Source organism: Haliotis rubra, unplaced genomic scaffold (genome assembly GCF_003918875.1).
Source record: "Haliotis rubra isolate DU_JTF1 unplaced genomic scaffold, ASM391887v1 Scf47, whole genome shotgun sequence".
Classification (NCBI taxonomy): Eukaryota; Metazoa; Mollusca; class Gastropoda; order Lepetellida; family Haliotidae; genus Haliotis; species Haliotis rubra.
In genome coordinates, this window is record NW_025767157.1 from 1,068,787 (window position 1) to 1,085,236 (window position 16,450).

The 16,450-nt window shown below is 44.2% G+C and overlaps 1 protein-coding gene across 1 annotated transcript in view; it reads left to right on the plus strand.

The window, feature by feature from the left end:
* Positions 1-3,445: 3,445 nt before the first annotated feature.
* The window catches only part of LOC124290566 (feline leukemia virus subgroup C receptor-related protein 1-like), a 35,293-nt gene continuing 22,288 nt past the window's right edge, over positions 3,446-16,450 (plus strand). Inside the window, exons 1-2 of the mRNA XM_046727312.1 lie at positions 3,446-3,616; positions 14,309-14,850. Coding sequence (XP_046583268.1) covers positions 3,613-3,616; positions 14,309-14,850 — 546 coding nt within the window. The 5' untranslated portion in view covers positions 3,446-3,612. The remainder of the gene's footprint in view (positions 3,617-14,308; positions 14,851-16,450) is intronic.

Consider the following 16,450-nt stretch of genomic DNA (forward strand, 5'->3'; position numbering starts at 1 on the left):
TATGGACCCGTGAAGGTCCGGGTTAGAATGAATGTTCAGAAACCCATGTTTGTCGTAAAAGGCGACTGATCGACTGGTCAGGCTCGCTGGCTTGGTTGACACACGTCATAGTATCGCAGTTGCGTAGATCGATGTTCATGATGTTGATCACTGGATTGTCTGATCCAGACTCGATTATTTACAGACCGCCGTCATATAGCTGGAATATTGCTGTGTGCGGCGTAAAACTAAACTCACTCAGTCACTCTATTTTATGATACTTCAGACCTACTGAAGGTGGTTGGTAATACGCCCGTTAACGATACGATCCAAATGGTTTGAGATAGGTGATGCGGCTATAAAATCGTTCTTCAGACGCACAGCAGCTCTTCAGAGAAGCATCGCTACTTTAACTTAGAGTAAAAGAGTGAATTTCAACGATGTTTCCAGCATCAACAGGCTTTCGTGTTTATGCAATCATTATGTCTATCGATTCACGAGGTTGAAATGTTTTTCACGAGGATGAATATCAACTCATCAGCAATTGCATTTGCGCGACTGTTCTATGATCATCAACACAAAACTGTTTCGATTAACATGGCGTTGGAGATCGTTGTGGACATACATCCTGGCGACATGAAAATTTAAGGTTTTCCAGTCTGGTAAAAAACGTATAGCAAGGCCGTTGATAGCACATTAATCTACGAGTGAGTGAGAGTATGGTTTTACGCCGCTTTTACCAATATTTCAGCTATATCGAAGCGGGGATCACCAGAAATGGGCTTCACACATTGTACCCATGTTGGGAATCGAACCCGGGTCTTCGGCGTGACGAGGGAACGGTTTAAACACTAGGCTACCCCATCTCTGAGGCTGTGAACACGTATTGCATGTAGTGATGTAGTTCATTAAGCCACGGAGACAGACTGCAGCATTATGAATCTGCCTACAGCAGTCACACAGTAATACATGCAACATTGTCATACAAACCACCAACCAGATCAATACTGTTATATGAAGCTATGGAGGCAGGAGAACAAAAACACACAACTTGCATCAACCATGGTTGATGTATCGCTTGTGAAGGTAGCCACCGTACCTAGGCTGATGATGATGAAGATGACGATCCTTAACGCATAGGCACGTGCTCGCACAGTGGTGGTTAGGATGGAGAGCTTTAAGATCTAGACCGTCATACTGGTGGTTAGGATGGAGAGCTATAAGATCTGGACCATCATACTGGTGGCTAGGTGGTTAGGATGGAGGTCTATAAGATCTAGACCGTCATACTGGTGCTTAGGTGGAGAGCTACAAGATCTAGACCATCATACTGGAGGTTAGGATGGAGAGCTATAAGATCTAGACCATCATACTGGTGGTTAGGATGGAGAGCTACAAGATCTAGACCATCATACTGGTGCTTAGGTGGTTAGGATGGAGAGCTACAAGATCTAGACCATCATACTGGAGGTTAGGATGGAGAGCTAAAAGATCTAGACCATCATACTGGTGGTTAGGTGGAGAGCTACACGATCTAGACCATTACACTGGTGGTTAGGATGGAGAGCTACAAGATCTAGACCATCATACTGGAGGTTAGGATGGAGAGCTATAAGATCTAGACCATCATACTGGTGGTTAGGTGGTTAGGATGGAGACTTACAAGATCTAGACCATCATACTGGTGCTTATGTGGTTAGGATAGAGAGCTACAAGATCTAGACCATCATACTGGTGCTTAGGATGGAGAGCTACAAGATCTAGACCATCATACTGGAGGTTAGGATGGAGAGCTAAAAGATCTAGGCCATCATACTAGTGGTTAGGATGGAGAGCTATAAGATCTAGACCATCATACTGGAGGTTAGGATGGAGAGCTATAAGATCTAGACCATCATACTGGAGGTTAGGATGGAGAGCTATAAGATCTAGACCATCATACTGGTGGTTAGGATGGAGAGCTAAAAGATCTAGACCATCATACTGGTTCTTAGGATGGAGAGCTATAAGATCTAGACCATCATACTGGTGGTTAGGATGGAGAGCTATAAGATCTGGACCATCATACTGGTGGTTAGGATGGAGGTCTATAAGATCTAGACCGTCATACCGGAGGTTTGGATGGAGAGCTATAAGATCTAGACCATCATACTGGTGCTTATGATGGAGAGCTATAAGATCTAGACCTTCATACTGGTGGTTATGATGGAGAGCTATAAGATCTAGACCATCATACTGGAGGTTAGGATGGAGAGCGATAAGATCTAGACCATCACACTGGTGGTTATGATGGAGAGCTATAAGATCTAGACCATCATACTGTTGGTTAGGATGGAGATAGTGTCTATGGCAACCATAGTATGTGTTGCAGTCATAGTGTGCGTAGCTGTCATTGTGTGTGTAGCAGTCGTAGTGTGTGTAGCAGTTACAGTGTGTGTGGCAGTCATAGTGTGTATAGCAGTCATCTAGTGCGTGTGGTAGTCATTGTGTGTGTAGCAGTCGTAGTGTGTGTAGCTGTCATTGTGTGTAACAGGCATAGTGTGCGTAGAAGTTACAGTGTGTGTGACAGTCATAGTGTGTATAGCAGTCATCTAGTGTGTGTAGCAGTCGTAGTATGTGTAGCAGTCATAGTGTGTGTAGAAGTCACAGTGTGTGTGACAGTCATAGTGTGTATAGCAGTCATCTACTGTGTGCAGCTATCACAGTGTGTGTAACAGTCATCTAGTGTGTGTGGTATTCATTGTGTGTGTAGCAGTCGTAGTGTGTGTAGCAGTTACAGTGTGTGTAACTGTCACAGTGTGGTTGCAGTCATAGTGTGTGTAACAGTCACACTGTGTGTAGCAGTCATAGTGTGTGTAGCAGTCGTTATGTGTGTAGCTGTCACAGTGTGTAGCCGTCATTGTGTGTGTGGCTGTCACAGTGTGTGTAGCAGTCATTGTGTGTAGCTGTCATAGTGTGTGTACCAGTCACACTGTGTGTAGCAGTCATAGTGTGTGTACCTGTCATAGTGTGTTTAGCAGTCATAGTGTTTTGCAGTCATAGTGTGTGTAGCAGTCATAGTGTGTGTAGCAGTCATTGTGTGTGTAGCTGTCATAGTGTGTGTAGCAGTCATAGTGTGTGTAGGAGTCACAGTGTGTGTAGCAGTCATAGTGTGTTTAGAAGTCATAGTGTGTGTAGCAGTCATATTCTGTGTAGCAGTCATAATGTATGTAGCTGTGGTATTGTTTGTAGCTGTGATAGTGTGTGTCAGTCACAGTCCGTGTGTGTAGCAGTTAAAGGTACATGTACCTGTTTTGGTTTCCCCGTAGCTTTGGGTAACCAATAGTTGCACGTTCAGATTGGCCTATGAATTCCTTCCTAATCAACAGAATTGACAATAACGTGACGTCATCATACTGGTTAGGTTTATATAACCGACGTTTCATAGTCCTGTAGTTGTGTAGTCAAGTATATGCACGCTTCACATTTCTCTTCAGTTCCATGTGCTATCGTGAATTCCCAAACAAGGACCGCTCCCTGACCGAAGCCGCATGTATTTCTGTACCTATGATTGTGGATTTTACAGCATACTCAATTTCGGATCGCTGAGACGGTCACAGCTGTCGGGAGGTCTACGAGGACCGAGCAGCCAACATGAGTGAGTATTTCTGTATTCTGTCTACATTCTGACAGTCAGCGACTCTGGACTGTATGTGCCGGAGTACAGTTAGATCACTAGCATGCTTGTTTACCGTTAGGGTTAAGGCACTGAAGACACGGGTATGTGGCATCAGTTCCGGGTGCAGAGTTGTGCAGGGTATTTTAGAACCATGGGATTAGTTGGAGTAATTAAGGAGGTCGGTATTTTTTGTAGTTCAGAGGTTTGTTTAGGTTGTGGCCAGACCCAGACAAGATCGATCGATATTGGCAGATATATTACGTCACTCCAAAATTGAACCGAGAGAACACCCCCTTGTAGCACTTTGCAAAACGTGAGTACTTTTTGAGTCTGTGACCCATTTTAGGGCCCTTAATACCAGGCTTCGCACGTAGGTCATACAATATACACAGCGTGTTGTGAAGGTTGAATACCAATGGCAGCTCCACTGCCTTGAATCACAGCTATGGGGGTACGTTTGGAGTGAGACTGTAATGTTTCGCTCAAGACAATCTGGGACATAGCGTCTCACGTATATAAACTCTCGCCAAGCAGGTAGTATCCACGGTTGTTATACTCCAACAATATCACACTTCATTTATGTTTACGCTTCAGCAATACAACATTAATGCAGCTGTATATACCCACAGCAAAGTTGTATGTTGTTAGCCAAACTGAACTATTTTGTCTACAACCAACTTTGCGTGCATCCATCATGCCATAATGATTCACAGCATCACAATAACCATCCGAAGATCATCGTCATTTCAACCTCCTCTTGTAAACAACACATCATACTCAGCTGCGCTTCACACTCAGAAAACAGCGATCCCCACCACCCCACCCTTGTTAACAACAACCTTCACCCACCAACCCTGACCACTCTCTGTAAACACCCATCCCTACCACCCCACCCATGTTAACAACACCCTTCACCCACCGACCCTGACCATCTTCTGTGGACACCCATCCCTACCACCCCACTCTTGCTAACAACACCCTTCACCCACCCACCCTGACCATCCTCTGTTGACACCCATCCCTACCACCCCACCCTTGTTAACAACAACCTTCACCCACCAACCCTGACCATCCTCTGTTGACACCCATCCCTACCACCCCACCCTTGTTAACAACAACCTTCACCCACCAACCCTGACCATCCTCTGTTGGACACCCATCCCTACCACCCCCAACCTTGTTAACAACAACCTTCACCACCCTGACCAACACCCTTGACACCCACCCACCCAACCTGACCATCCTACTACCCTCTGTGGACACCCATCTCCTACCACCCCACTACCCTTGTTAACAACAACCTTCACCCACCAACCCTGACCATTCTCTGTGAACACCCATTCCTCCTTGCTAACAACAACCTTCACCCACCAACCCTGACCTACCCATTCCTACTACCCTTGTTAACAACAACCTTCACCCACCAACCCTGACCATTCTCTGTGAACACCCATTCCTACTACCCTTGCTAACAACAACCTTCACCCACCAACCCTGACCATTCTCTGTGAACACCCATTCCTACTACCCTTGCTAACAACAACCTTCACCCACCAACCCTGACCACTCTCTGTATAAACAACCATCCCCACCATCCCACCCTTGTTAGCGACAACCTTCACCCACCAACCCGGACTGCTCTCTGTAAACACCACTCCCCACCACCCTTGTTGACAACACCCTTCACCCATCAACCTTGATCACTCTCTGTTGACACCCATCCCTACGACCCCACCCTTGCTAACAACACCCCTTCACGCACCAAGCTCTGTTGACATCCTCTGTGGACACCCATCCCTACCACCCCACCCTTGGTAACAACACCCTTCACCCACCAACCCTGACCATCCTCTGTGGACACCCATCCCTACCACCCCACCCTTGTTAACAACACCCTTCACCCACCAACCCTGACCATCCTCTGTGAACACCCATCCCTACCACCCCACCCTTGTTAACAACAACCTTTACCTACCCACCCTGACCATTCTCTGTATAAACAACCATCCCTACCACCCCCACCCTTGGTAACAACAACCCTTCACCCACCCACCCTGACCATCCTCTGTTGACACCATCCCTACCACCCCACCCTTGCTAGCAACACCTCCTCACTGTAGCAACACCCATCCCTACCTGACCCCTCTGTGGACACCATCCTACCACCCCACCCTTGGTAACAGCACCCTTCACCCACCAACCCCTGACCATCCCCTCTGTTGACACCCATCCCTACCACACCCCACCCTTGTTAACAACACCCTTCACCACCCCTTCACCCACCCCACCCTTGTTAACAACACTTCTTCACCCATCCACCCTGACCATCCTCTGTGCCCTTCACCCACCCATCCCTGACCATCCTCTGTTGACACCCATCCCTACCACCCCACCCTTGCTAACAGCACCCTTCACCCACCCACCCTGACCATCCTCTGTTGACACCCATCCCTACCACCCCACCCCTTGGTAACAGCACCCTTCACCCACCCACCCTGACCATCCTCTGTGGACACCCATCCCTACCACCCCACCGTGGGACCCTTCACCAACCCACTCCTGACCATCCTCCGTGGACGCCCCCACCCCACCTTTGTTAACAACACCTTCACCCACCAACCCTGACCACCCTCTGTTGATGCCCATCCCTACCACCCCACCCTTGTTAACAACACCCTTCACCCACCAACCCTGACCACCCTCTGTTGACACCCATCCCTACCACCCCACCCTTGTTATCAACACCCTTCACCCACCCACCCTGACCATCCTCTGTGGACACCCATCCCTACCACCCCACCCTTGCTAACAGCACCCTTCACCCACCCACCCTGACCATCATCTGTTGACACCCATCCCTACCACCCCACCCTTTGGTAACAGCACCCTTCACCCACCCACCCTGACCATCCTCTGTTGACACCCATCCCTACCACCCCACCCTTGGTAACAACACCCTTCACCCACCCACCCTGACCATCCTCTGTGGACACCCATCCCTACCACCCCACCCTTGGTAACAGCACCCTTCACCCACCCACCCTGACCATCCTCTGTGGACACCCATCCCTACCACCCCACCCTTGCTAGCAACACCCTTCACCCTCCAACCCTTACCATCCTCTGTGGACACCCATCCCTACCACCCCACCCTTGGTAACAGCACCCTTCACCCACCCACCCTGACCATCCTCTGTGGACACCCATCCCTACCACCCCACCCTTGTTAACAACACCCTTCACCGGAGGTACAGATAAGCTGCGTATAGATCTGCGTAAATTACGCATATATTTATGTGAAAACCGAATTCCTATTATGTCTGTTGCGTACAAGTACGCTTGAATTTTTGTAAATGCTCAATATATTTGATCTTACATGCGTACACACAAAACTGTCAAATCTTAGCTTGGGTGTTACTGAGGATAGATAAAATAACTGAGGTATATTGAGAGGTTCTTTTTCAGCACATGTACTTGGCAACTTGCAGTCTTTCTTATGGTTTTTCATATTACAGAGCAAATAACACGTAGGCACGTAAACCAACATTTAAACTTTATTACATTTTTACAATTAATAGAAAACAGCAAAATCCCCAAATGAGTTTGAGTCTGGTGGGTACAATTTATTTGGTTGCTCAAAGGCAAATTAGGATACCCAATTGAAATGAACACAAGCGAGTACATCACTCAATGACTTAAAAAGTTATCTGTAGCTCTGTCAATGTACGTGAAGCATGATATAGTCAGATATAGCCTGGCATAATCAGATATAAATCCGATTTCTCCATACATTCTTGCCATTCCTTGTCTCCTAGATATGCTATTTTTTGTTACAGTCCGTTTGAGACAAAATGATACCGATGAATTGCAATCTAACACAAAAACAAATAGACATAAAAGAATCAAACCAACGCGGACTGCAAAAAACCGTTTAACAGACCAACTCTAGAAAAAAATTGCATAATTTGTGTCACAAAATAAAAAAGTTGTTTCAGAAACTGTCATCATTTATTTGTGCGTTTTCCTAGTTTGTTACAAAGGCGCATTGGCACCTAAAGGAACAGCGCGAAAAGCGAGATGCACGTGCGTTAACGGGTTCTCAACAAACTTTTGAGCTGGAGAGATGACACGTACCCCAGCTGCACAGGCAGTGCGCTGTATGTACTTAGTAATTGCATACTAGGGTCACCCCCGGTCATTTTCATCCTTGAAAAAATCATAGACTTTGTAAATTATAGACTTTCATTTTCTCTCACTTTGTCAATCCGCAGTAATCACATGTGTCTGACGTCACTAATGCACGTGCATCTCACTTGCCGTTCATTTCTGAGTGTCACGAACTGATAACATTTTGATGCAATCAGGAGAAACATGTCTGTCTGTCTGTCTGTCTGTAAATATCTTTACCCAATCATATGGACCTGTCTAGGTCAAAATAAAAATTGATGCGGCAACTGCTGTTCCACGCTATAACTACCACATAGCTTCAAACCCATTAGTTATACATACACATGCATGCACTCATAAAAGCGCACACACATACGCGCGCGCACGCACGCGCACGCACACACACACATACCCATACACACACATGCAAACGTACGGTACTGCCATTCAGTCAGATGACAGGGGTTGACGGTAGGTAGTGATTCGGTCAGATGCGGACAGTGACAGATTCCGAAAATAGCTTGTGTTTTGTCCTCTCTGATTATACTCTATTAGCTAAACAACGCGTGCCATTGTATCAGTAACCTTAGGATGATGTATATATGTAGGTCATCGGAGTCAGTAGTAGAAAGGTAATCGACCAGGCTACAGTCTGTTTCAAACAACATCCATGGAGTCTGGACAATCGCATTGTGTGTGTAGCTGTCACAGTGTGTGTAGCTGTCATAGTGTTTGTACCTGTCACAGTGTGTGTAGCTGTCACAGTGTGTGTAGCTGTCACAGTGTGTGTAGCAGTCATAGTGTTTGTACCTGTCACAGTGTGTGTAGCTATCATAATGTGTGTAGCTGTCATAGTGTTTGTAGCTGTCACAGTGTGTGTAGCTATCATAATGTGTGTAGCTGTCATAGTGTTTGTACCTGTCACAGTGTTTGTACCTGTCACAGTGTGTGTAGCTGTCACAGTGTGTGTAGCTGTCACAGTGTGTGTAGCAGTCACAGTGTTTGTACCTGTCACAGTGTGTGTAGCTGTCACAGTGTGTGTAGCAGTCATAGTGTTTGTACCTGTCATAGTGTGTGTAGCTGTCACAGTGTGTGTAGCAGTCATAGTGTGTGTAGCTGTCACAGTGTGTGTAGCAGTCATAGTGTGTGTAGCAGTCATAGTGTGTGTAGCTGTCACAGTGTGTGTAGCTGTCACAGTGTGTGTAGCAGTCATAGTGTGTGTAGCTGTCACAGTGTGTGTAGCAGTCACAGTGTTTGTACCTGTCACAGTGTGTGTAGCTGTCACAGTGTGTGTAGCAGTCATAGTGTGTGTAGCTGTCATAGTGTGTGTAGCTGTCACAGTGTGTGTAGCAGTCATAGTGTGTGTAGCAGTCATAGTGTTTGTACCTGTCACAGTGTGTGTAGCTATCATAATGTGTGTACCTGTCATAGTGTTTGTAGCTGTCATAGTGTGTGTAGCTGTCACAGTGTGTGTAGCTATCATAATGTGTGTACCTGTCATAGTGTTTGTAGCTGTCATAGTGTGTGTAGCTGTCACAGTGTGTGTAGCAGTCACAGTGTGTGTAGCTGTCATCATATAGCAGTCTGTCAGTGTGTGTAGCTGTCATAGTGTGTAGCAGTCATAGTGTGTGTAGCTGTGTGTGTAGCTGTCACAGTGTGTGTAGCAGTCACAGTGTGTAGCAGTCACAGCAGTCATGTGTGTTAGCTGTCATAGTGTGTGTAGCTGTCAGTGTGTGTAGTAGCAGTCACAGTGTGTGCCAATTTAGCAGCTGTCATAGTGTGTGTAGCAGTCACAGTCATAGTGTGTAGCTGTCATAGTGTGTAGCAGTGTAGCAGTGTGTGTAGTCATAGTGTGTAGCAGTCACAGCAGTCATAGTGTGTGTAGCAGTCATAGTGTGTAGCAGTCACAGTGTGTAGCAGTCATAGTGTGTGTAGCTGTCATAGTGTGTAGCAGTCACAGTGTGTAGCTGTCATAGTGTGTGTAGCTGTCATAGTGTGTAGCTGTCACAGTGTGTAGCTGTCATAATGTGTGTAGCTGTCATAGTGTGTGTAGTTGTCATAGTGTGTGTACTATCTAGTCACAGTGTGTGTAGCTGTCATTTGGACATTAGTCGTTATGTGGAATCTCAAGCATTTTAAGTTATTTCAACATATTTTTAATGGGTTGACAGTGCACAATGTGACATACTTTGACCTAGAAACCTGTAGCATTGTCGCGCTTTGGTAGAATACAAAAAATGTCCCAAATGTCGCATCGGTGTGCTTGATTAATTTATACACTTGTAGCTTGTTTTTGTAAGGGAAACTGTGATAATGACGCAGCTGTTTGCTGCAATCGTTGTTTTTCAGTATGACTAATGTAAATGTAATGTACTATGGTCGTACTGTAATCTCTTTTTGTGGATAGCCAGAGGAAACTGATTGTCAGGGGTAACAGCTGTGAGTTTGTCGCCCAGACGGGTCCATACGTGGTTCGGATGTCGTCACGTGCGTCACATAGCTCATCTATGTCTCTGTTGTGAAATATCCTCATGATTTTAGTTTCTAAACATATAATATGATTTTTAAGTAAAATAGAGCTTAGCACGTTATGAGATTTCAACGTGACCAACCAGTGAATGAGATCACATAACAAAGCTGAATATGTCGAATATATCTAACGAAAGCAATTTTTGTACAATTCACAGGCGGTGTGTGTGTGTGTGCGCGCGCGTGCGTGTGTGCGTGTGTATGTGTGTGTGCAGGGGTGCGCACCCCACCTTTTGTCCTGAAAGTTTATTAACTGACTTGGTTGTCACCGTATCCCAAATGTGTAGATCGATTCTGCTGCTGCTGCTGTATAGCTGGATTATTACAGAGGGCGGCGTTATACAACAATCAATCAATCAACAATCTCGTATGGGTAACTCCGGTGTCGACTACAGTGACGACGCATTCCTGGAAGCAGGACTCTACTGGTGATAAACCTTGTTCTTGGCTCTAGGGGCTGTTTTTGATGGTCGTTGGGATCCTGGTCTGGGTGACAGGCTTAGGACCAAAGCCTGACCCGCGTGAAGTAACTCTGAACTAGATAAGATAAACGAGACAGCTCTTTAACTGCAAGTCTCTTTGTCACATGAATCGGACCATTGTTACTCTGTGAGAGGGACTACTAAAAGGAGCTGATCAAACCAGAAAGACAACCGTCGGCTTTGCTGTCAAGAACTGGGAATAACAGAGCTAATAAAGGTTGAAACGGAGAGACTTGCTGACTCCTCAGAGTCCTCCACACATGAGAGGAAGGACGGGGCTCTGGGACCAGAGGCTCCTTTCACGAAGCAACCTTTACTAAGGTTGACCTTACCTCCCATTCTTTAACATTGTACTAAAGTTACCTTATTGACTTACGATCACCTTAGTGCTCTGTGAAAGGTGCCCCAGCTCCAGAACGTCATCGCTTGGCGACCTCAGGCTCTAATGTCAAAACTTTACTGGTATGCTGAATGAAGACGGGAGCTGAGCAGACACCAGACACTGATTCCTTCTTCAGGATTAAACCTCAACAGAACATGCCCTGGAGATACCCAGGTACAACACTGGCACCAGCTCAACCTAATCATCACAACCCAGCCAAAGGGCAATCACAGATGACAATGATCAAATGTAAAAACGTGCTTTTTAACAATGAGAGGCTTCCGGTATTCCCGCGAAGAACCGATAAACTTGGTACCAGGATCCGATACGTATGGAATTGACGTCGCCCAGTAGCCAATACTGTCAAGCTCAAGTCACTAATGATGCTTCTAATAAGCTTAGATAGAGGGTATCCACCGTTTCGCCAAAACAAGAAACAAACATGGCTTCTGGAACTGTGTGGATAGCTGGACAATTCAGCAAAACACAGTGCAATTACGGTTATAAGTATTATAAGGTGCTGTACGGTAAGAAAAATTGTTAGTCAAGGTTGTTTCCGAATGCTCAATATCACAGGCTCGCAAAATACAATATATATTTCCAGAAATGATATTTACGATACAAGACAATCGAATAATATTTTAATAATAATATGTCAATGCACACTGATTTTTAAACGGTATCATATTATTTCGTCATAAAAATGCTATTTAAAAACGGAAGTCAATGACAACATTATTTTATGTATGTATTTACCCTCAAAACTATGCACACCGATTTTTACTTTGATAAACGCCCAATAAACGCAAAGCAAACATAACGAAGTCAAGTCTGAAGATAGAATATGCTAAGAAGTCCACACCTTCCCGTTTAATCATAAACACACAAAATACGGAATAAAATAGGGAACAGCCCATTCTCTCACTACAATGCTAGTCAGCTGACGCCCACAAACATTCATAAGAACGAATCTGGGATTTCACGATGGCCTCGCTACCTTGCAATAACTCTGAGGTTTAACTATCACAATGGCGTCCCAGTTTCCAGACACGCTTACATAATATGCCTGCGGTTTCACGACTCATTAAGTTTGTTTTCTGAGCCATATCATATCGTATATATGATAAATTAGTCCAAACATCCCATAATTATCCGGACTGTATTGTCGGGAAACCATTTCATGCACTTGAAAAAAAACGTTTTTAGCATAACAATTAAAATGTCATCAAAACATTTCCTGGCTGAGTTTCCGTATTGCAAACAGTCTGTGTCAAGAAAATGGTATGCAATAAATATAACACAAAGATGTCATGGTAGAAGAGACACAACTCGAACTAATCTACCTTGACACATTCTCGTTCAACATATAAAATCCAAGAACAAGGACAAAATCTCCTTCACTATTCCGGAACGTTTAATACAAAATAATAAACAAATACGAACTCGAAGTGAACGGATTTCCAACTCAACCTGAAGGCGTTTCCTAATGTGTTTAAGATGGCCCTTCTGGCTTACCAACTCTGGCTGACCTGTCCCTCTTTTGGACTCGTGTGTGACCAGGGGCCATATATCTGTATTGGCTTTTAATGTTATTGTGATATCATTTGATGAATTTTATTTATTTTATTGTTTACATATTTTTTATTTTTTATATTAATTTATTTTTATTTAGTTTTATTTATTTTTTTTATTCTGGGGGAAAGGGGTGCTCTTCTCGTTTTAACCGAACTTGGGCTGGGGGCATGGTCTTGACATTCCAGTGACAAGTGAGCTTCAGGTTCCACAATGGACAGACGAAGAGTCAACTATGAGCAAAGTCCACAGTGTTACAAAGGACATGTCAATGAAATGGTCCAGAACGTATAAGTAATGGACGTAAATAGAGAGAGTCAAGAGAGAGTGGTATCACTTCACCCTCCTAGTCCCGGTTACTTCCTATATGTTCCAGCTGAAATGTGTATAACGAACTACGGTTATAGCGAAGTAAACACATCAGCATAAATCAAGCACCACCCACTTTCTTTATGCAGGTTCTACACACTTGTATATGCTTCAATAGCCAAATCCGAGGATCTAAAGATATGCTGTCGCGTATTTAACTCTGAGTGGTTGTATTGTATTGGACTCCGTGCGTCCGTGCAAATTTGTCTTTTCCGGAGCAGAACTTTAAAACCGTTCAATATTTCTTAACCAAACTTGGCACTTATATAAGACTGGTGGTGAACTGGTGCCTTTTGGTAGTTTTGGATTCTGAATATTTTTGTGTATGTATTTCCATGGCAATAACTTTGACTTCGACAGAAATTTTTGGTAGTGTTCTTTTCCGGTGCAGGAATTTTGGAAACCGTAAATGTTTCTTACCACACTTGGCGCATAGTTAGGTCTGGTAATGAACAGGTGCCTCTATGTAGTTTTGGATTCTGAATAAATTATGTTTTGCATTTGCATGGCAACAAGTTTGACTTCGACTGATATTGGTGTTGGTGCTCTTTTCCGGAGAAGAACTTAAAAAACCTACAATGTTTCTTCACAACATTTGTCACATAGATAGGTCTGGTGGTGAACTGGTCACTTTTAATAGTTTTGGTGTTCTGAATAAAATAATGTTTGCATTTCCATGGCAACAGGTTTTACTTTGACTGAAATTGGTGATAGTGATTCAATACTCTTCTTCTACTTTGTGGGTATTCAAGAACCAAATGACAAACATCCACAGTACCACTATTTCCAGTATGAATCTTACTGAGGTACATCAAACCGTGGAAGCACTCAGGCAGTGTGGTGTTCATACAAGCATGCTAGTACATGAATAGTTTACATATATATGTTTTGTTAGATCAATGTGAAGAACAATGTAACATTAGTCATAACTAGTTGACATATTCATGAAGCGTATTTTACCATTGCGGGGGATATTGATGACTTGTCTTCATGTTTGCCCATTGTATTAAGCATATGTCAACTTTTCCGTTTTTGGAGCTCCCATGATGGCCAAATGTACAGTGTCTTTTTCGAGACTTCGAATCTATATCATATTACATGATATTTGTTAACTGAGTTTGAATTTACGTGTTCCTGCATTAAGTGTTCCAAACCCATCTCGTTTTTAAGGTGAGGGGGATGCATTGCACGCCAAGGAAGTGCCCGAGAAGGCCGAAAAGTCCGGTCTCCTCATCCAAGCTGACGAATCCACGAAAGTGTACCTGAGACGCTGGCTGATGCTAACTTTGTTCTGCTCCTTCTCCGTAACATCCGCCTACCAGTGGATCCACCTGAACATCATCGCCAACATCGTCGTCCGCTACTACAACAGCAGCCTCCCCGGCGACTCCCTACAACAGGAAACTGCCGTAGACTGGCTCTCTCTCGTCTACATGTTGGTCTACGTCCCCACAATCATCCCCGCCATGATGCTCCTCAACAGCAAAGGGTTGCGCGTCAACAACATCGTTGGGAGCTTCCTGAACACAATGGGGGCGTGGTTGAAGGTGGGAGCGCTGGGGCCGGAGCGGTTCCCGGTGTTGATGACGGGTCAGGTTCTGTGTGGTCTGGCTGAAGTGTTTGTGGTCAGTATTCCACCCCGGTTGGCGGCTGTCTGGTTCGGACCTGACCAAGTATCTACTGCAACTTCTCTGGGCGTCTTTGGAAATCAGGTAACTCCATGTTCCGCCATCCGGTAAGGTTTTCTATCCATATTAAATAATTCACATCAGTTGGGTTCTTCCAGAAGTCAAGAGATGCTAAGTTGCAACGGGAATTTGCTGTGCAGAGTCGCGCCGCTTTGCTAGTCCAGGATTTGAAGATCGTGGGTTCGGATTCTCTTTTAACCTTTGTTTGACGGTAGACGTTATATTTGATGGTTCACTCCGTCTGAGCCTGTACGCCAGGGTACCGTTGTACTGTCTGTGCTAAGGTTGGGGAGTTATGATCACCTTAGCGTTAAGATGCTTTGTACAACGACACCCTATATCCATTAACGTTAAGGGCAAAATGAACCTTTCAACCAGGAAACAATCATCTGAAATTATGTCTGATGTTCACACAATAATATCTCAACATCCTTTCAAATGGGACGTGCATTGATACCTTGCACATGTTATTCTAAAATTAACAAATTCGATTTTTCAGTATTTCGAAAAGGCAATGTTAAACATCAGTGATGATATAGTGCGTCATATGTGTTTCTTTTTTAACTTTTCATGTTACAGTATTAACGAAAGTATAAAATATGCAGGTTTATATAATTATATATTAATGTATCTTCCGCACTAAACGGAGAAAGCTGGATTGAGAATGGTTATCCTCGGGCGTTACCGTTTTGTATTTACCGACATTTGATAAAAAGTAGATGCATGGGATAAGCAACAAACGTATCACCTGGGCATGGGCCTTATACATTTGTCACAAAACGTATGCCGAGACGCTTCTGTAAAACATTCACTGAAGATGTATGTAGTTAACCTAGAGCCATAGACAGGCAGTCAGTACATCTTGAATCTAATCTGTGACCTTGCCCTTCACAGCGTGTCGTCTGCTACTGATATATTTATGTCGTTGGATTAACCTATGGCCTTTCACCGTGTATGTATGTCAGATCATTCATTTTTTTAAACGTCGCCAGTGACAAATATAGAGAAATTCTTCAGGGCCATCTGTCCCTAGTGAAAGACTGGTGTCCGAGCCATTGCCGAGGGACCAAAATGTATTCACAAGGTACATTTTAAGAGAGAAAATGAAGAAAACATAAGGAAATGTCAACCCAACAGAGAAACCTCACTCAAGGCAGCCTATTGTTCAGATGACGTCATGTAATCAGTCTTATAAGTCCTGAACAATGGATGTCCTCAAATCGTATGTTTGTCAGTGGTGAAGCACTGTGACATGATATGGCTTCAGTCGACCAATCAGCACTGAAACTCGCTAAAATGTAGATATCAGAATCTTATAACCCACGATCCTTCAACCATATATTTAGGTATTATTCATTATTAATTAGAAACAAAGAAAGTCATAAAAAAAACTTGCAACAAACATTTGGACGAAAATGTCGCATTTTTATGAACAGTACCCGACTCCTATGATCGGGCACCTGAAGTATGAATGAACAGTATACGTTATAGTATATATGCTAAATTACACGTATTACACTTATTGTTGATGTATTGTCTTGGCGTGAATGGATTTGGTTGGTACGTGTTAGAACGAGTTAAGTCAACGTATAGCAATGTCAGCCTCATGAAGGCTTCGTCACGA